Here is a 20,875-nt window from a genome sequence, read left to right as displayed (position 1 = left end):
TTGAGTAAATGGTTAGACAATGATCCTTTTGCCAAGGTGTCAAGATAATGAAGATTCATTATTGAAATGAACTATTCTCCCTATAGAGAAAAGGGGAGGTAAGTGACACCTGAGGGTGTAGTATTATGAACAAGCCATACTGCTGGGGTTGTAAGGGTCATGGCTGTGTCATTACCTTCTTCCCAGAGGCAACTCCTAAACGACAAGGCAACCTAGAAAGAAGGGAAAATGCCGTTGTCTCTAAGAAGCAACTACCTCTTGCAGCTTGTGCCTGCTACTCCTTCCTCCAGGTCAATAGAAAAATACTAACGATGTCCAATTGACACAAGTGATTCTCAACCCTGACTGTGCTCCAGAATCACTTCTTTGAAATACAAATTTGGGCAGAATCAACCATTTTCTTAAATTACAGATACCCAAGCCTGTCTAGCTTCAATGTATTAGAATGTCTGGTGAAAATGTCTGAATCTTTGTATTTCCAAAGAGTATTTATCAAATGATTGTGATATGCGCAACTGATTAAAAAGCACTAGTCAAAGGCAGAACAGGAAAAAGAACACAGAAGGAACCTGGAAGCTGGAGGGCAGGGCTAAAAAAAAAAATCAGATGAATCTCAGAAAAAAATATGCAAAACTAACTTCCTTTGATTTCTCATGCAAAAAGATATCATTTTCAAAGAAGAAAAACAGCAGAAAGACTATGTGCTATGACTTACATCATTATTGCTCCAAGTTCTATTATATAAACCAGAACTTGGAGGATAAAATTCTCTCTAAAAGCATTTTTACAAGCCAACTTTATATTTTTATTTTGTTCCACAGATGAAGACATCTTATTTGTGTAACTCTAAGAAATAATCTGTAATTAGACTCTACATAAGGGTAGAGTTATCATGAACAAATCAGCACTAACTTTAGAAGAGTTTATACGTAACGTAAATAACATTAGAATTTTCAACTATAAAAGTAGACTTTAATGAAATGAATGCCTCAACAAGAGATTTTGAGAAAACAAAAGATGGCTGAAGCCTCAAACCAGAAAACTTATTTAAGCCCATAGCACCATCTAGTGCTGAGAAGGTAACAGATGGTAATAATTTCCTGGAATTCTTAATATGCATAATACATACAAACTTCTATAATGTGCTCATTGATGAGTCTTAAAACTATAGGCCAAACATGAGACTCTTCTATCTTCCTATTTCCAAGCATTATGATATAAAATAATCACTAAATTGAAGTACATAAAGAATAAAATTTTGGTTAAAGAAACCCAAATATTTGAATAAAAGCAAACAAAAACACTTGGTAAATCACATGATCTTAATTCTGTACTAATTTTCCAAAATCAATGAAGCTCTATTCTTAAACAGATTTCAAAAATCCAAAGTTTAACTTTAAAAGCACTAGCAATAGCAATAATGCATTTATCATAGAATGGTTAGGTACAAAATGAATGTCACTTCTATTCCCCTACTCTCCCAATTATAAAGCATTATGAAGGTTGTTATCAGTTGTCACTGATGTCCATTTGCCATTTGTCTGAAGCTCCTCAAAGAATGCAAGCACATTTAAATGCTCATTGGACAGATCCAAAAAAAAAAAAATCACCAATAATGTAATCACAGTCTATCACTTCATTACTTTTTTTTTTTTTTTTTTTAGACAGAGTCTCACTCTATCACCCGGGCTGGAGTACAGTGTGATCTCAGCTCACTCCAACCTCTGCCTCCCAGGTTCCACAATTCTCCTGCCTCAGCCTCCTAAGTAGCTGGGGTCACAGATGCCCACCACAATGCCTGGCTAATTTTTTGTATTTTTAGTAGAGACAGGGTTTCACCATGTTGGCCAAGATGGACTCAAACCCCTGACCTCAGGTAATCCACCTGCCTCATCTTCCCAAAGTACTGGGATTACAAGTTTTTTAATAAGCTTTACTACTTATGTTTAATATAAGAAGTGGAAAGATATCAGTTAATAAGCCAAAAATATGATACATTGTCTCATTTAATCTTCAAAGTAAATACACTTTCCAAATTAAAAAACAAAACAACTCAGAAAATGTATCTAACTTTTCTAAGGCCAGACTTCCAGGAAAGGTTAGAGCTAGAATTATAAACCTAAATCTGACTCCAAAGCCAAGTTGACATAACTTCAAGCAGAACATCCTAAAGAGAATCAAAGATAAAACTTTATTTTTATATAACATCAAAGAGCATGTTGTTGATAATCTTAAAGAGGAAAGTGTAGTTTGTAAAATACAAATTAGGTAGAACCAAATTCTTGTGAAGAAACTTAATTTCGTAGTCATATATAGGCCAAGTTCTGCGGCATCAGATATGGGAGAAAAAGCTCACCCTCCAATAAACACACAAAGATATACGGTTTATAATATGGTTGGAGTTGTCCTATGTTTGCATTGAAAGAATCTACATTTAATTGGAAAGACTTTGGACAGAACCTCTAGACTCATCACCTCTGAATTTCCACACTCTGCTGCTTCATATCTGTCGCTGTCTCTGAAAGCAACTTCCACCCTCTTCAAATGTCTGATTCCACTATAAGTGAGACTTCCAACTTGAGCATATGAGGATGTCAGCATATGGTATGTCATGGTGACAAGGATACTTACAAGGAGGTGCTTCTCTACTGTTTCTTCTCACAGTATAGCTGGGCATAGCAATGCTATACAATACATATCATAAATATAACAGCAGCAGGGGCAACATGTAATGAAGAAACTAAGTATAAATAAGACTTGCAATATTAATCCAGTGTCCAGTGCTTACAAATAAGACTATCCAGTTCCTAAAAGCAATCAAAGTATGAACCATGGTAGGAGTAAAAGTACTTATGTTGCTTTGCATGAGGCAAAACTCATACTGGACACCATACCTTAACCTCTGAAGTAAATGGAGCAGGTTTGAGTGTCACAGAACAATGAGTTCGAGACAGCAGGATAGGTGGAGGAGGGACTCTGCTTTTCTTTCTTTTTGAACTTTCCAAATATTTCTGATAGGAATACAGGGCATTTTGTTCAGCTTCAATCCTCTCAATTAAAGAATATGCTTCCTATAATGAAATATGAAAATAGAAAAATACATGTCAAGAGCTTGAACTCTATTTATGTTTATAGAATTCTATAATTCAATATTATCTTTTTATATGTATTTTTTGAGCCTCAGACGCTCAAATATATACATGTATATTTCAACTATTTAATGATTTTGCAAAAGTGAAAGATACCTACTAAATAAGGTTAATCATGATCACCAATAGCATCACATTTATCTATCTTATATCTTTATCATTATTATACATGAATATGAGATATTATATTTTGAATTGAACATTCTAAGTATCTACCATCATATTTCATTGTCCTTAAAAGTTTATAACACCATCATCTTCATTTATGCTGATGAATTATACATCTACCCTAATTCAGCTGAAGTGTGACTCAAATATTGGTATATGTGGTTTATGAAATAAGTATTATTGAGAGTTTCTATCAGCAAGAAGAAATAAAATAGAAAAAATACATTCTATGAAACTGACAGAAAGGTAACCACTTTGTTAAAAGGTTATACATAGAGAGATAACACATAAAACAAAGGAGAAATATAAAAATCTGACCTAACATTTCAAAAGCAGGGCTAAATATGTAAGCAATAATACATGTAAATGGGTTACACTTTCTTTTAAATTAAATTAAAAGGCAAAGACTCTCTGAGTTCTAAGTAAAAACACATGTAAAGATTAAAATTAAGTGAAAGAAAAATCATTTCAACAAATGGTGCTGTGACAATCAAACACTACATGCAAAAGAATAAAGCTGGACTCCTATTTCATACCATAGACAAATATTAACTTAAAATGAATAATACATTCAAATGTAAGAGCTAAGATTATAGAACTCTTAGAAGAAAATATATGACCAAATCTTTGTGACCTCGAGTTAGGTAGTGGTGTTTGGAAGATTTAATGCAATGATGCATTTAAAATGCTTAGTTTTTGGAACAGAGTAAGCAGTCAATAAATGTTAGACATTATAATTACGATTACTACTACTATTCTTTCTTTCACTTTAAGCACTCTGGAACATTCTGTTTTGTCATATCAGGACTATTATTATTATTATTACTCTTTCACCTTAAGTGTTCTGGAACACAAAAAGCACAATGACAAAAGGAAAAGTAGATATGTTGGACTTTATTAGAATCAAAAACTTTTGTGTTTCAAAGGATACCATTAAGAAAGTGAAAAGACAGCCTACAGAATGGGAGAAAATGTTTTCAAAATCAAATATCTGATAAAAGACTTGCATTCAGCACTTATATGCACTGTTATAACTGAGAATTGTTATAACTCAATAATAAAAAGGCAAATAACCCCTTTTAAATATGGGCAAATAATTTGAATAGACATTTCTCCAGAAAAGACACAAATAGCCAGTAAGCACATGAAAAGATGTTCAACATCATTAGTCATCAGCAAATTAACTCAAAAAGCAAGAAACCTAAACACAGAAACAATAATGGAAGAAACTGGAAACATCCAAAAATTATTTCATGTAACAGTGTCAGGCTCAAATGAGTTCATAAATAAAACATTTTAATTCCAAAGAACTGATCATTCCTATGCCATTTTAAATGTTTCCAAATACAGAGAGGAACAGATATCTTCTCAAATAATTTTATAAAACTATTATAACTTTGATAACGGTCTGAAAAATGGCTACACATAAAAACACAGAGCAGTTGTTTTACAGAACAGGACTCCCTGGAAGGGCAACAAAAAATGTGAGAGTCTTGATGAGGAAGAAGACAGAGCCATAAAATATAAGGGGATTTCCCTAAGAGGTTGTGGAAAAACTTTGAGGGGAGAAAGTCCTACTAGAACAGAAAGGAGATTAAAAGCTATTATATTTCGAACATTCAATATTAATGTGTCTTCACTTGCATCACAGGCTGTAGAGACCAAGGTATTTCAGATTACATAAGAACAGATAAAATCAGCCTAAGGAAAAATTACGCAATACAAGGAAAGGAGACCAATGCCCCACCACCCTTGGAAATTTGGAGACATATCCTTCCTCAGCATTATGTTTAGAGCCTGTAAAATATACCAGCAGCACTGGCCCACTGATCCTGCTATTCGAGCTAACTGCCTTTGTCCCCCATCTCAACTGACTAGCCAACCTCTCTGGGCTCCAAATTTGATCTTAAAATTTGCCTTGGTAGTTTCTGCTTCAGTGAACCACTTGGACACTTGGACACTAGCACCTTCTGACTTAATTCTTGCATCTTCTTTTTTTACAGATATATTTGTAAGAATTACAAATACTTTTCTTATATTTTATAGATATAAATGCAAACATCCTAAATAAAATACATAGAATACTACTACATTTATTCTAACACTATATCAATGAATACACTGCATCTTCTTTCTGCAAATCAATGAATCCAACTGGGGTAAAACACATTACATTCTGCCATGGCTATAACATAGACATTTCTCAACTTGGCTGTTGATCAGCATCACCTATGGAGTTTATTGAAAACTGAGAATGGTCCATTTCTACCCCAAAATAAAAATCTCCAGGAGTGGGGCTTGAACATCTGTACTATTTACAAACACCAAGGATAATTCCAAAGTAGAGGAAGAATTGGGAACTACTGATTCAGGTGAGTAAATCTCCTTTTCCCTCTCGCCTTTCTCCCAGTCTCTCCCTAGTCTTATCAACCTCCAGTCTTGTACTTCTTCAATGGTTCCTCTAATAGTTGCCAGATGAAGTGCAAACTTTTCCAAAGCCCTTTTCACTTTGATCATGACTACATTTTCTAGACTTATCCCACTTTCTTCTCTTTCCCTCTCTCATACCTAACTCTCTGTCCAACCTAACCTCTGAAACCATTAAAAAAAAAAATCACTCATTTCCTAAAATGCTGTTATTTCATGCCTCAGAATTACCCATGCAATTCTCTCTTCCTGGAGCATCTTATATCCTCTTTGCTTTAAGACCCACACAAATATCACCTCTTCTAACATCTTTTAAGAGAGCCCAGGTATTTAAATAAGTCATTTCTTTCATTTTATAGTATCTTTATTTTAGCAGGTATTACACAATATGCTACCTCTGTACTTGACTGTCCACACCCTCTCAATATTGAGTGTCTTGGCAGGAAGAACAGTGTTTTGTTTATCTCTTTAAGTTCAATCAATGTGTTTGGAATATAAGACATATGAAATGATGAAAAAGAAGGGTGATCTTTATTATATCTTTTAAGATAGCATGTTTAAAATGTTCTCCTTGGCTCTTGATCAATTTTACTTTAGATCCCTAACTCAGATCCCATGGCCCCATTTGAAATAGGTTAACAGAAGTATTAAAGTTTTAAGTGAATGGCAACAAAGGAAAAGTTTATTTTAAAAAAGCCCTTGATTTAGGTTAATCAGATAAATTTCATAACATAATTCAAGGCAAGCCCTGATGCTAGTTAACTGGAATCCTAATTTAAGTAAGCCAATTTATTGAGCTGCTAATAAGATTCTTAAGTAAGCCAATTTATTGAGCTGCTAATAAGATTCTGTTTATGAAAAAGTGCCTGGGGCTTTTAAGGGGTTTTTCAACTAGAAAAAAAGAAATAACATCAGAAAATCCCTCAAAACATCAAGAAGGAAAAGTTCCCATGAAACCAATTCTACTTAGTCATGAGAAAGTATTACCAATATGGACCTGAATGTTGTCTATAATAGCAATGCTCTAGAATACTAAACTGTTAAAATTGCAAAACATAGACAAACCATTCTCTAATCAGAGATCAAGAAGTAGGCTTTCCCATCTACAAGAGATCTTCATGTTTCTGTCACCAAAAGACTCCTTACCTAGCGATAGCTAAAAAGCTGGGAAGTCTGGGGAAAAACTTAGAATTGAAGTAGGACTATGGAGTCAAACTCTTGGATTGAATCACAGCTCCTCCACTTGGTACCTACATATAATTCCGCAAGATCTTCAACCTCAAAAAGCCAGTGTTATCATGCGGAAAGATCTTCTATGTTTTCTTCCAGATGTTTTAAGGCTTCATGGTTTGCATTCAAGATTACGATCTATTTTGAGTAATATTTTGTATATGGCATGAGGCATGAGTTATTTTCCATATGGATGTCAAATTATTCAAGCATCATTTTCTCAATAAGACTACTCTTCCCCCTCATTGAATTACCTTGGTACATTTATTGAAAGTCCATATATATATATATATATATATATATATATATATATATATATATGTTTATCTCAAAATTCCATTCAGTTTTACAGCTCAATATGTTTTTCCATTGTCTTATTACTGTAGCTTTATGGCAAGTTTTGAAATCAGGTAATGTGGGTTTCCAAACTCTGTTTACTCTTTTTCAAAAATGTTGGCTAGTTTAGGTCTTTTGATTTTCCACATCAATAGATGAGCTTGTCAATTTCCAGAAAAAAAGACTTTTAATTAGGATTATACTAACATACATAAATCTATAGACCAACTGGAGAGGAATTGACATATTAACAATTTTCAGTTTTCTAACATGTGAATATGGTGTATTTCTCCAATTATTTAGATCTTCTTCAATTTTTATCAGCAATGTTTTATTTTTACAAACAGTTTGTGTCTCACACATGTTTTGCTAGCTCTCTTCCTATATATTTCCTGGTTTAGTGCTATTATAAATGGCATACATTTTAAATTTCTGATTGTTTATTGCTATTACATAGAAAAACAATAGATTTTTATATTTTTGTTGGTATTTTGGATTATTTGTGTTTATATATGGATTAAATATGCAAATAAAGACTTTTTTATTTCCAAAAAAAGTAGGCTTTCCTTGACATATCAATAAAAAATAACTATATCATTACATCTTGCATTTTCTAGCACAGTACCTAGCAAATTATAAAGGTTTAGAAACTTTGAAAGAAGATATGAGCCTTTACCTATCACAGGGACTCAGCCAAGGAATCTCAATGGAAAGGGGATTTGCACACCAACTCACAATGAAAATAAATTCTAAGTGTTCTTTCAGTAGTGGTTTGCATTGCAATATGCCACAAAAACCACTGTAATGAAGTCCAAAGTATTTTTGTCTGAATGTAAATTTCTTTGCATATAGTTTCCATTAGAGAAAATGAAACCTGCCTCTCTTCAGAAGTTACTCAAAGCTTATAAGTACAGATTGATGTTAAATACACTTGACACAGGCTTAGCGCCCACAGTGCAGCAAAACACTAATGGAAAGATGCAGGGCAATCTTGAGGGTGTGACTAAGACATATGTAAACAACTATCACAGGACTGGAATGAGAAAGTGCCATATTTCCTACATATCTGGTCGACCTCCCTGAGGTATATTCTGGGTTCTCAACATTATAATGTACACTGCAGAAAATGATGAAAAGTAGATGAAGTCATATCCAGGAATCTTGAGAAGGAATATTGCTTAGAATAAAATATACAAGTAATAAGATAAATCTAAGAGAAAACACAGAAAGAAATGGCAGTCTGATAGAGGAAAATATATCTAAAGCACCAAAAAGTTCAAAAGGAATGTCCCAGAGTGCTTAAAGTGAAAGAGAAATAATAATAGTTCTGATGACAAAACCGAATGAAACAGAGTAATAATAATAATAATGGTTAACATTTATTGACTGCTTCCTCTGTTCCAAACACTAAGCATTTTATATACATCATTGCATTGAATCTCCCCAAGAACCTCTGTTACACAGATGAAGAAATTAAAACTTAAGAAAGCATAAATAACTTGGCAGGTCATACCAATCAGTGGTAGAACCAGAACTCTAATCCAAGACCCTTATACTCCTAACCACTATGCTATCTTGTCTTAATAAAAAACTCAGTTAAAAGAAGTTTGGAAAGGCAACTTAGATGAACTTTCCTATGCAATACCCTTAAATCACTTAAAAGAAAAAAAGTCTAGGCTGGGAGTGGTGGCTCATGCCTGTAATCCCAGCACTTTGGGAAGCCGAGGCAGATGGATCATGAGGTCAGGAGTTTGAGACCAGCCTGGCCAATATGGTGAAACCCCATCCCTACTAAAAATACAAAAATTAGCTGGGCGTGGTAGCATGTGCCTGTAGTCCCAGCTACTCGAGAGGCTGAGGCAGAAGAATCACTTGAACCCAGGAGGCAGAGGTTACAGTGAGCCGAGATTGCACCACTGCACTCCAGCCAGGGTGACAGAGCAAGACTCCATCTCACAAAAAAAAAAAAAAAAAGAAAAAGAAAAAAAGTCTAAAATGTGGATATGGTAAATGGTCTGTTAGCAGTTTGAAGCCTGGGAGTCAAAATATGGCCTCATAAGAGGAGGGTTCCGAATTAGAAGTTGGCACTTTGATTTAAAAGGAAACAAAGGACTTGAGCATACAATTACACAGACCTGAGGATGGGCACAGTGGCTCATGCCTGTAGTCCGGCACTTTGGGAGACCAAGGAGAGTGGATTGCTTGATCCCAGGAGTTCCAGACCATCTTGGGCAACATGACAAAACCCCATCACTACAAAAAATACAAACAACCAGGCATTGTAGCATGGACCTGTAGTCCTAGCTACTCAGGAGACTGAGATGGGAGAATGGCTGAGCCCAGGAGGTCGAGGCTGAAGTGAGCCATGCACACCACTGCACTGCAGCCCGACTGACAGAGCAAGACCCTGTCTCATAAATAAATAAAAGTAAAAATGAATTTTTTAAAAGCCTATGTATATTCTTCCCCCCTAAAAATGTCAGACAGAACTGATTTGACTTTAAATGCTACAAAATAGGAAAAATAATTAAATCCAATTACTGCTAACGTAGTTAACAGACTGGTATTTAGGAGATATCGAGACATAAGTTGAGGAAATATTATGGCCAGGGGATATTAGAACTGCAAACACCCCTGAGTTTCTTCATTAGTTCTGGTCCAAAACGTACCATAAATTAGATTCTGTGTCGATTCTGAACGATAACCTGTTAAATCATAACGTTCCTTCACTCAGAGTGGAATTTGGAATTGTTAAGATCATCTCAACTACAGATTTGTTTAGGTTCCTATGAATAGTACTAGAAGAAGACTAGATGAAGCAATTGGGTTTCTCTGTAAGAGAAACAACTGGAAAACCCAGCTTGGACAAACGTAGCCACAGAGAGGAAGGAGGGTCTACAAAACACAGTTGTCATAGTGTGATCAGGACGCAGCTATGAGAATGAATGAATTGCCAAAATTCCCCTAGAGAAGACAAACTTATTTTCCTAGGCAATCATTTTCTACATCAGGGTGTACAAAGCTAAGGTCTTTTAGTCCTTATATCCCTCTACTCAAGACTGGAGGAAGCAGTCAACTGGCCTAGCTGGCATCACTAACCTTCCTCTTGAGGACCAGTCCCACCTGATTACATCTGATGGGGAAAAAGAAAACCTCAAATGATGATGTTTGGAAGGGGAAATGGATGCTGTACAGAAAATAACAGCATCCTGGAAACCCCCAGCACTTGGACGGAGGGGCATTTCTGCCTCTTTCCTTTGAGAAATTACATCTGCAAAGACACTGAATGTTCTGTTAGTGGACTAAGAACAATGATATAAGCCACAAGATGAATACTATATTTGACCAGAAGTAGAAGATCAAGGACATCCAGGATGGATCCTAGGTGCAATCCTTTAATGTAATCCTATGGAATAAAGTATGAAAAGCAAAAATGAACTTCCAGAGGTCAAATAACCAAGACAGGAAAACAGAAAACTAAATTCCCGTAACAACAACAAAGCCAGTCATCTCACTTGGAAAGCTAATGATTTATTATCAAAGGCTGATCTTTCATATGTGGGAACAAGTTGGTCCATCATAATTGATTAGAAATAAAAAAGACACCTGATGAGATTATCCAGATCCACAGAGTCAGAAAATTTCTGAAAAACAGAGACATGATATGAATTATTTAAGAGTTCTAAAGAGACTCAGGCTTTTCAAACCTTTTTATGATATCAAGTGACATATCAATTACTGATTTGGGGATAATTTTATTACAAGATCATGATATTGTAAAACATTCTGTAATGCACCCCAGCTGAAAATGATTGCCAAGGGAAAGAAATTTATTTGTCTTTTTTAAAGAAAGAAAGTTTGGCAATTATTTGAGCCATAACATAGTTGTTTAGGAGAGTACCCTGAGGACGGATCATTAAGCCTTAACATTTGGATAAAAACTACCACTGAGGAGCAGACGTGGCTATAGAAGATTTCAGGACTTCTAAATAAATATTCAACATGTTCCTCATTGGTAAAAATCCTATAGAGGATGCCTCATAAAAAATAGAGCCTCTTAATACATCTCAAGAGTCTATCCTAACAGGACATTATACTCATAATCTTTTCCTGAAATTAAAACAGTTTCACTTTTTAAAACATTAAAATGAATTTTTTAATTCAAAAAATTTTTTAAAACAAGAGCTGACATCTCTGCAAAAAAAATCATCCATGTATATTCTCCCCTCCCTAAAAAAAAAGCAAATAGAACTGATTTGACTTGAAATGCTACAAAATAAAATTTAAAAATTAAATCTAATTACTGCTAATATAGTTAATAGACTGGTATTTAGGAGACTTCAAGACATAAATTCAGGAAATATTAAAGCCAGGATTTATTAGAACTTCTAGTACACCTGGGCTTCTTCATTTGTTCTGGTCCAAATGTTTGAGCCATAACATCATTGTTTAGGAGAGTATATGCTAGGGACTGATCGTTAAGCCTTAACACTTGGATAAAAATGACCACTGAGGAGCAGAGGTGGTCACAGAAGATGTTCCTGCCCACACTGGAAACTTGAGATGCCCCAGTATCTCCAGTCTGTTCCCTGGTCTCAGTGGTGGGAGTCAGACACACATAGGGGAATGGGCACACTATGGCCATACAAAGACAACATTCAGTCATCATAAAACAAGGAGAAACCTCTCTTCAGACTCTAAGAAGCCCCAAGATTAGTCCTGAGAGCAATATTTGTAAAAGAAAGATAAGGTTTATTTGCCATAAAAATAGGACTGATGTACAAATGTCCTCCCAGCACTAGAAAACAGCAAACAGCCTTGGAAATATCTACTGAAAAAATGGATCTGAACACACCCCGGAAGTCTTCCAACAAAGACCAGACACCACTTTGCCTTGTGATCTCGGACCACCCAACACCATCATCCAACTTCCTCATTTGAAATTCAAATTTAACCAGGCTCTTCCCTAATACTGGCAAGACAGACTTCCTCACCTTGAATATTGATAGTATCTGTCTATCCAAAATTCTTAGCCTTGGGAAAAAGACTTCTTATGAACATCTTTACTTCCTCTCTAGTCTCCCTTGCTACTATCCTCTCCCCCATCCCGCTCCTACCCTTACTGCATCTAAGCTTCTCCCGCACAGAATGACCTGTAGGACTACAAGCATTCTATGACATTTCTAGCCGTGGAACCTTGGCACATTTGTTCTCTCTATCTGGAATGTCCTTTCTACTCTTTGCTCTCGTGTTTCTTGTGGCTCTCAGTATTGTTTCAGTATTCAAATTCAAGCATTCTGTCTTTCAGCATTCAACTTCACATGATCTCTCCTGGTTTCCTTAAACATTCCCCACTGTTGAGTTAGGTACTCCCCTGTTAATTTTCCCTAGCCCTCTTGCATTTAAAGCACATAATTACTTGTCTATGTTTCCATAGACTGGATTTTTATATGAATAAATCCAGGGACCACAAAGGCAGAACCACAAAAAGAAGGCAAATCATACCAGAAACACTAAATTTCAGTATTCTATTTTCTAACCTCAAACATCTATCCTTCTAGCTCTCTCAGAACCTCATTTTCTGGTCCTTGACTTGACCTCATAAAGATGTCCAGTCTCTTCATATTTACATAGATACCAAGTCTTCAAATGCCTTCTTGCCTTCCCTCCCTACTCAATCTGTATCCACGTTTTTAAAGCCATGAACTTTGAATTCATACCTTCATTTTTTTTTTCAAAAAATCTAACCCTCCACAAATGTCTGCTGTCACAAATATTCTGCTGTCATTAAGAACACCACCTCAGGATAATGTCATACCACCGTGCACATCAAGATGTCTAAAAATTGTGTTATCTACATCTGTCTGTTCCTCCTTCCCTTCTGTATCAAAAGATGAGGTGTCTGCCCTGCAGCTCAACCATCATTGAAGATGAATCCCTTTATCTGTGCTTTCGAAAGCATCCTCTATAGGCCTTGGCTCTGTGTATTAACCTATCCCTCTTATTATCTTCAATTTCTCTTTGTTCTGGCTCTTCATTTTTAGCACACTATTAGGCTAAATTTTCTCTATTAAACCCCTTTAGCTCCATATCTTCCTCCTAGCTTTGACCTACTGTTTTCCTTCTCTTAACAGCCAAGACATAGCATTATTCTCCACATCTTCACACATCATTCACTCAGCCAATGCAATCATAGCAAGATTCTGACTCTACAAAAAAAAATTTTTTTAAACATTCTGGCATGGTGGCATGCCTGCAGTCCCACCCACTGGAAGGCTGAGGTGGGAGGATCATTTGAATCCAGGTGTTCAAAGCTGCAGTGATCTAGGACTGTGCCACTGCATTCCAGCCTGGTTGACAGAGTGAGACCCTGTCTCAAAAAACAAACAAATAAAACCAACATATAATGAATTAGCGAGAAGGCAGAAGAATTTCTAGGCCAGAATGAGACCTAATTAAAAATATCCACAAGGGGATTGGTCCGTAAAATAGCAGTATCTATCTAAGAAAGAGGGTACCTCAAGCCAATGGACTTTAAGAATTTTAATTCTATTGTAAAGAATACACTAGGCTGGTAAAGTGTCACCCCAATTCTATAATTTCCCTCATTTGGGGTCCTTCTGATTTTATTTAGCTTCTCATGTAGAGTGCATGAAGTTCTGATAAAAAGAGAATCTCTCATTTCAGAATTCAGAACTGGAGGTATAGATTAGTTATCCTGGTCAGGATGAATTATATACAGTGAATCTGAAAGTTCATAATTAAGTGTTAAGGGCAACACATTATTTTTAATAAAGGAAATAAATCATTCACTTTAACAGTAATTTTATGTCAGGATTAAAAGAAGAAATAAAATACTATTACCATCAAAAATTCCCATGAAGATGTAGAGGTTGCATCCTTCTCGAATATTAAAAGAGCCTTCTGCATTAAGTAAATTGCTTTGGATAATGTATTCTTCTTTATTTTATTCATTATATTTAATTCTACAAAGGCAAAAAAACATTTTACCAAAAAGGTGAGATTAAAAACTATCTTTCAAATTTTTTGGAAATACCAGTTATCCCAATTTTAATTACCTGTAAAACAATCAGGGCTTCTAGATTGTTTTAACTTTTCCAAACCCTTGGTAGAAATATCTTTGCTAACAGTTGGGGTCTGCAAAACTGAAGAAGAAAAAGACTGTCATAACAATTAAGTATGTATCCAAGACAGGAAATGTTTTTTAAACACTAGGAAGTGACTATTTGTAAACCTATTGCTTCCTCTCTCACATCATCTTTTTCATTAATAGATAAAAATTCATATAAATCTACTATAATGCAGTTTTATCAAATCCTCTTTTATTGCCACAATATACCTGAGGACACAAGAAATTCCAAATTATAAAATTATTTAATTTTCTATCTCAAATAAAATCACCCTAAAGGTTGATAGAATCCAACCTACTTCTGTTGACTTTACCTTTTCACAAAGTACAGATGGCAAGTCTGGATACCAGTGACAATATGCTGTCAAAACTCTGTACTCAATGTCCCTTCTAGAAAAACTGTTTCATCTAAGGTCCTCTGGATACCACACAAAGACCTCTACTCTCCTCCAGCTGTGGCTGATGAAATCAGAGGCTCTCTCAAGATTTTTAACTAAAACATGAACTTACCAGTTGTTGATACTGATATACATTTGGGAATGACCATCATGTTGGTTCAGTGAAGACAGGAACATGGATGAGGGGAAAAAAGGATACAACTATACTAACCCAGGGAGATGGAAACTGCAGCACTGATTCTTGATTTTCAGGTATGGTCCTTAAGAGACCTGGTAATATGTCTGCCCTTGGAGGTATACAAGGGTACCTACAGTAACCTTACAATAAATCCCTTTTACTGAGTTTTAATTATTTGTACTAATGCACATGAGCCACTATGGGATGGTAATGGATTCATGAAAAGATGTTAACAGACACCATTAAAGGATAGAAGGCCTCTGCAATGGCAAAGGGTAAGGAAACATCTGCATGGAGATAACAATGCAGAGCAGAAAATAGTGCATCATTCTCTCAGTACCAAGGATATTATAAATGCTAGTTAAGCTTTCCTGATTATAATCACTGGAGATAAAGGATGAGACTGCAAAATAATTCTGAATGTCAGATACAGACGCATCATATTTATGTCATGGTCATCAAGAGGCAACCATTATTAAATAAGAATGCTAATGTAGGGAACTTTAGTCTGACAACAGCATACTAAAGAAAGACAAGGTAGGGGAACAAAGTGATCAGCTGCGCTAGGACAGCAGTTCAATAAAGCCAAGAAAAAAATCGAGGAAACCCAGAGATATCACAAGGAAATAATAACTAATTCCATTTACATTTGGACTCAAGTCTTGCATCAATATCTTTAAGTGGTCTGTGATCAAAATTCATTTGGTCTTCAAAGATTTATGAATGACAATTAGAGAACAAGCTATTTGGTTTAAAAAAAAAAAAGAACTATGAGTTAGGGGAAAAAAAACCTCTATTCCTCCACTAAAGGAAATAATACAGTTACTACATGAGAATCATGGGTTAGTTTCTTAAAACCTGACACAAAAATTCTATTTACATTTTGAAATACATTTCTTACACAAATCTTTTCAGCCCCAAAAATGTTCAAGGTTATTATTCTAAGTAACTCATTTATGTATTAGAAAAACTGTTATCAAATTTTCAATTTATACATGATGACACAGAGATATTTTAATTATTATTTGCTTCCCTCCACACCCAGCAGGTCATATGAGAAGTAGTTTTTGAAACTATATAAATGTTTAAAATAAAATGTAAAAAGATGACAACTGTAAAAAAATAAAAGGTTAGAGAAAAAAGGAAATTTTATATAAACAGAATGCAAGCCTGGTGCAGTGGCTCACACCTATAATCCCAGCACTTTGGGAGGCCAGGGCGGGCAGATCATTTGAGGTGAGGAGTTCGAGACCAGCCTGACCAACATGGCAAAACCCAAGCTCTACTAAAAATAAATACAAAAATTAGCCAGGTGTGGTGACACAAACCTGTAGTACCAGCTACTTGAGAGGCTGAAGCAGGAGAATCGCTTGAACCTGGGAGACAGAGGTTACAGTGAGCCAAGATCACATCACTGCACTCCAGCCTGGGTGACAGAGTGAGACTGTCTCAAAAAAAAAAAAAAAAAAAAAAAAACCAGAATGCAAATACAAATAAGTGGTCACAAGTATGTATCAAATTGAAAAAAAATTAAGACTAGAATTAATTCAAGTAAATTTGAACACAGTTCTCTGACATATGATATTTTCTTAAGACCTACTCAGTAGGTTTGTTAATAGTGGTATTGGTTAAATAATTTTGAAAGTACTTTGTTTATTTGCCAGGATAAAACAAATGAGTAATTACATTGATGTTGTTAGGAACCAGAATGCTCAATATGAGAGAAGGAAAATACAAAAACGGAGAAGACGAGAAGAAACCCTTTAGCGTTGGAATTGGAGACATCAAAAAAAAACTTGTGGTCAGGCACATGCCTATAATCCCAGAACTTTTCGAGGCTGAGGCAGATCACTTGAAGTCAGGAGTTACATATTACGTATTACATATTATTTTTGTATATACTGATAGACTCTTTTGCATTTTCAAAGTAGTCAATCAAATAATCTAGAAATAACAGTTTTGTTTCTTCTTTTTCAATCCTTATATATTTAAATTATTTTTCTTATCTCCTTTCATTGGCTAGAATTCTCACTGTAAGTATTTTTTTCATCTTCCTGCACTAATCAGCAGTGTGTGTCACATTGCTCACTCTGAAATTAACTAGCATTCGAATAACTCTATTTAGCTCTATATATAATATGATTTAAATGCTTTACACGAATCTTCCAGGAACTCATTCCTGACTTTCTTATTTGATATAGATATTTCTTTGTGCCCATAATATTCTGAGCCCACCCCCATTACCAAATGTATCAAACTCAACTGATACATTGGCTTACTTATCTAGAAGCTCAAAAGTAGAGCCTTTCTAATTTGTACCTAACCAAATACGATGCCTTGATTTTAGTAGGTACTCAATAAATGTTTGCTTGGTTATATTAACAAAACTAATTTACTATAACTCAAACAAACATAATTGATTAAATTTTTTAAGAAGTTTACTAACTGATTTAATATGCAAAGACTAAAGCAATATTGAAAGGTTTAATTATGTTTTTATTATGTTAATTAGGGAATTAAGAAAAATAATAAAATTTATCTGAAAACTTCAGTCAACAAGAACACAGTTTTCAAATGAAATTGAATCTGTACTGGAGTTGGGCTTGATATTGATTCAGAACAGTTACTTGCTTTGATGACTACTACCTTGCAATTTGTCCAGAAGCACAACAGCTATTCGATGCTGAGCTTGAATTAGTTCAAGATGCAAATCCATCATGAAACTATTTGAGGCAAGTGGTTTGTAAGTATCTCCATCTATGTGGTGGGTATGCTTTGGTTCAACAGAGTTGAAATAAAAAGAAATACGGTTATCAAAACACACAAAAATAGGTGTATACTATTATCATTCAATTTATCATCATCTTATTTGTAACCATCACATTCTGCTCACTTCTCAGCCCTTTGCAGTTAGCTTAAATACTAATAAATATGCCCTTAGAATTCATCAGTGTCTTCTTCCTTAACAAATTCAAAGATTCCTCACTGGGAACAGGGAAATATATTTCTGGCCTATGAGAGGTAAGTCACCACAAGTCATGCTTTACTTATCTACTTACTTTCAAGGCCAGTCCTCTTCCCAGTTAAGTAAAACTTACAGCTAATGTAAGACTTTTCCATTCTTACCTTGGCATAGCAGTGGTCAATTACTGAAGATCCATTTGGCAAAGTGGTTGGCATGCAATTCAAATTTATTCCACCTATTGCTTTGTCAAGAAGTTTATAAGCAAAATGTAACTGTTCCACAGGATTTTTCTAAAATAATTTTATAAACAAAAAAGAAAAAGAAAAGCAAAAATCAAATGCAACATTTCCAATTTTTTGGAAATAATTCAAAACCAAATAACAGAAATTTAAATAGTCTATTTAACATTAACAATGTTATGTTTCTAACTAAATGTATTTATCTGTGATTAAATGTGGCGTGCTATCGACATGGACGAAAATAATAAATTTCAACATTTTTCCAAATGCAAATTAAACTTTTCACAAACATGTATTAATATATATAACTTCCATTATGGTTTGCAAAATTCTGATTGTACCAAATGTACATTTAAATTTTTAAAACAGAGTTCACATAGTTTGTCACTTTCACATACCTAATTTGATTTTTTAAAACAATTTCAGAATCTCAGACTAGAAATTTAGAGCCCATCAACTCAATCTGTCCACATTAGTCTACATCATGATTTTCAAAAACTAAACTTTTTGAAATGTAATCATCCTCACAGAGAGACAAATACAGAGAATAATATAAAGAGCAGCCAGCTGTGCCCAAACTTTCAAATTTTCCATATTTTCCAGATCATTAAAGGAAATAAAGCATACCAACATATGCATATAATTTAAATCCCCCATATAACTGTCCACAGTGCCACTCCTTCTCTCTACCCCTAGAGGTAGCCACTGTCCTTGAATTTGGTTTTACCTTTTTTTGCATGTTTTCAAACTTTTACTGCATGTGTATGTATCCTTACCCATATGCAATATCACTTTGCATATTTTTAATTCTCTCATAAAATTCTGTAGACTCCTTTTAAAACTCAACCATATGTTGCTGAAACTTATTCATGCTGGTATATGTAACTCAATGGGTCAGTCAGGGATTGGTTATAAACACAAAAGTATTCTACATATTTCAAGCAAAAGAAGACTTAATACATAGAATTAGAGGTGCCCATCACCATTGCAAGTCACGGGAGAGCCCAGATCAAGAAAGCTGCCAGTAACAATTTTGCTTCATGCAATTCTCAAGAGTTTGCTCAGAAGCCTCTGTGAACCTAAGAATCTAGGAGGTAACTAACAACAACCTCAAGCACCTACCACACGGAAGCAGGTGAATTGCAAGAGTTTGCTCAGCATGCCTGGTAAATTCACATCATCCATCTGCCACTGTGGATTAAAAACTGTCTCTTCTCTTCTGCATTACAAAGTCATGCAAATGCCCCTCACTGAAGACTAACTTAAAACTGTACAGAAATGAGACAATACGGTTCCAGGTTTCCCCGCTATAATGCGAAGGTGACTATAGAAGGGAATTGCTATGATGCCAAGTTTACTCTAGTACAAGCCTACTCCAGTTCAATTCATCCTCACAGCTACAATGAAATGGTATTACTTTGAGGAATATGTCACAATTTATCTACTCTTCTGCAAATGGATGTTTAGATTATTCTTACTAAGGCCAGGCGTAGTGGCGCATGCCTATAACCCCAGCACTTTGGGAGGCCAAGAAGGACGAATCGCCTGAGGTCAGGAGTTCAAGTCCAGCCTGGTCAACACTGTGAAACCCTGTCTCTATCAAAAAATACAAAAATTAGCCAGGCATGATGGTATGCACCTGTAGTCCCAGCTACTTGGGAGGCTGAGGCACGAGAACCACTTGAACCCAGGAGACAGAGGCTGTAGTGAGCCCTAATCATGCCACTGCACTCCAGCCTGGGTGACAGAGTGAGACCGTCTCAAACAACAATAACAACAAAAAAAAGATTACCATTACTAAACATGCTGCCATCAATTGTACTTGTCTGTGAATAAACACAAAGTTGATGCTTTCTTTTTTTCTTTTTTTTTTGAGATGGAGTTTTGCTCTTGTTGCCCAGGCTGGGGTGCAATGGTGTGATCTCCGCTCACTGCAACCTCTGCCTCCCGGGTTCAAGCGATTCTCTTGCCTCAGCCTCCTGAGTAGCTGGGATAACAGGCATGTGCCACCAGGCCCGGGTAATTTTGTATTTTTAGTAGAGACGGGGTTTCTCCATGTTGGTCAGGCTGGTCTCGAACTCCTGACTTCAGGTGATCCGCCTGCCTCAACCTCCAAAAGTGCTGGGATGAGCCACTGCGCCCAGCCCATAGTTGATATTTTCTTTACAGTTCTTACACCTTTTCTCTGCTTTCTTTTTTTACCCATATGTCTAAGACTTCCAGGACATACTGAACAGAAGAATGACAGGTATCTTTATGTGGTTACACCACTATTAAAGGGGCTGCTTTTAATCTTTTACCATAGGTATAGCATTTACTGAAGGTCTTTGGATGATACCATTTATTAGATACAGAGGTTTTCATATATTCCTAAGTACTAAGAGTTTTTTTTTAAAGAATAGGTGCTTTTTAAAGAGGATGGTTATTGAATATTATCAAACACTTTTTTTTTGCATCTCTTGGTCTAAGTGGTCACATGTTTTCCTTTCATCAGCTAATGCAATGTATTGCATTATATATTTCTAATGTCAAATCATCCTTGTATTCCTAGAATACAAATAATTTTACACTGCATATATAGTGTAAAGTCCATTAATCTATGCACTATATATATAGTGAAGGAGGGGGGAAGAGG

The 20,875-nt window shown here is 35.4% G+C and overlaps 1 protein-coding gene across 8 annotated transcripts in view; it reads right to left on the bottom strand.

Moving 5' to 3' along the window:
* CFAP54 (cilia and flagella associated protein 54) overlaps nucleotides 1-20,875 on the bottom strand; it is a 363,952-nt gene that overhangs the window by 282,417 nt on the left and 60,660 nt on the right. For all 8 annotated transcript variants that reach the window (XR_013522378.1, XR_004728978.3, XR_013522376.1 and 5 more), the window contains 5 exons: nucleotides 18,163-18,291; nucleotides 17,683-17,809; nucleotides 14,390-14,476; nucleotides 14,175-14,296; nucleotides 2,895-3,071 (listed from right to left, as the gene is read on the bottom strand). Coding sequence is in view for 2 of the 8 variants with exons in the window: in XM_017976307.4 (XP_017831796.4) it covers nucleotides 2,895-3,071; nucleotides 14,175-14,296; nucleotides 14,390-14,476; nucleotides 17,683-17,809; nucleotides 18,163-18,291 (642 nt within the window). In the remaining 6 variants the exon portion in view is untranslated. The remainder of the gene's footprint in view (nucleotides 1-2,894; nucleotides 3,072-14,174; nucleotides 14,297-14,389; nucleotides 14,477-17,682; nucleotides 17,810-18,162; nucleotides 18,292-20,875) is intronic.

The sequence above is a fragment of the Callithrix jacchus genome, chromosome 9 (genome assembly GCF_049354715.1).
Source record: "Callithrix jacchus isolate 240 chromosome 9, calJac240_pri, whole genome shotgun sequence".
Lineage (NCBI taxonomy): Eukaryota > Metazoa > Chordata > Mammalia > Primates > Cebidae > Callithrix > Callithrix jacchus.
The sequence above is the reverse complement of the archived record's forward strand: the minus strand, read 5'-3'. Positions and strand labels throughout refer to the sequence as shown.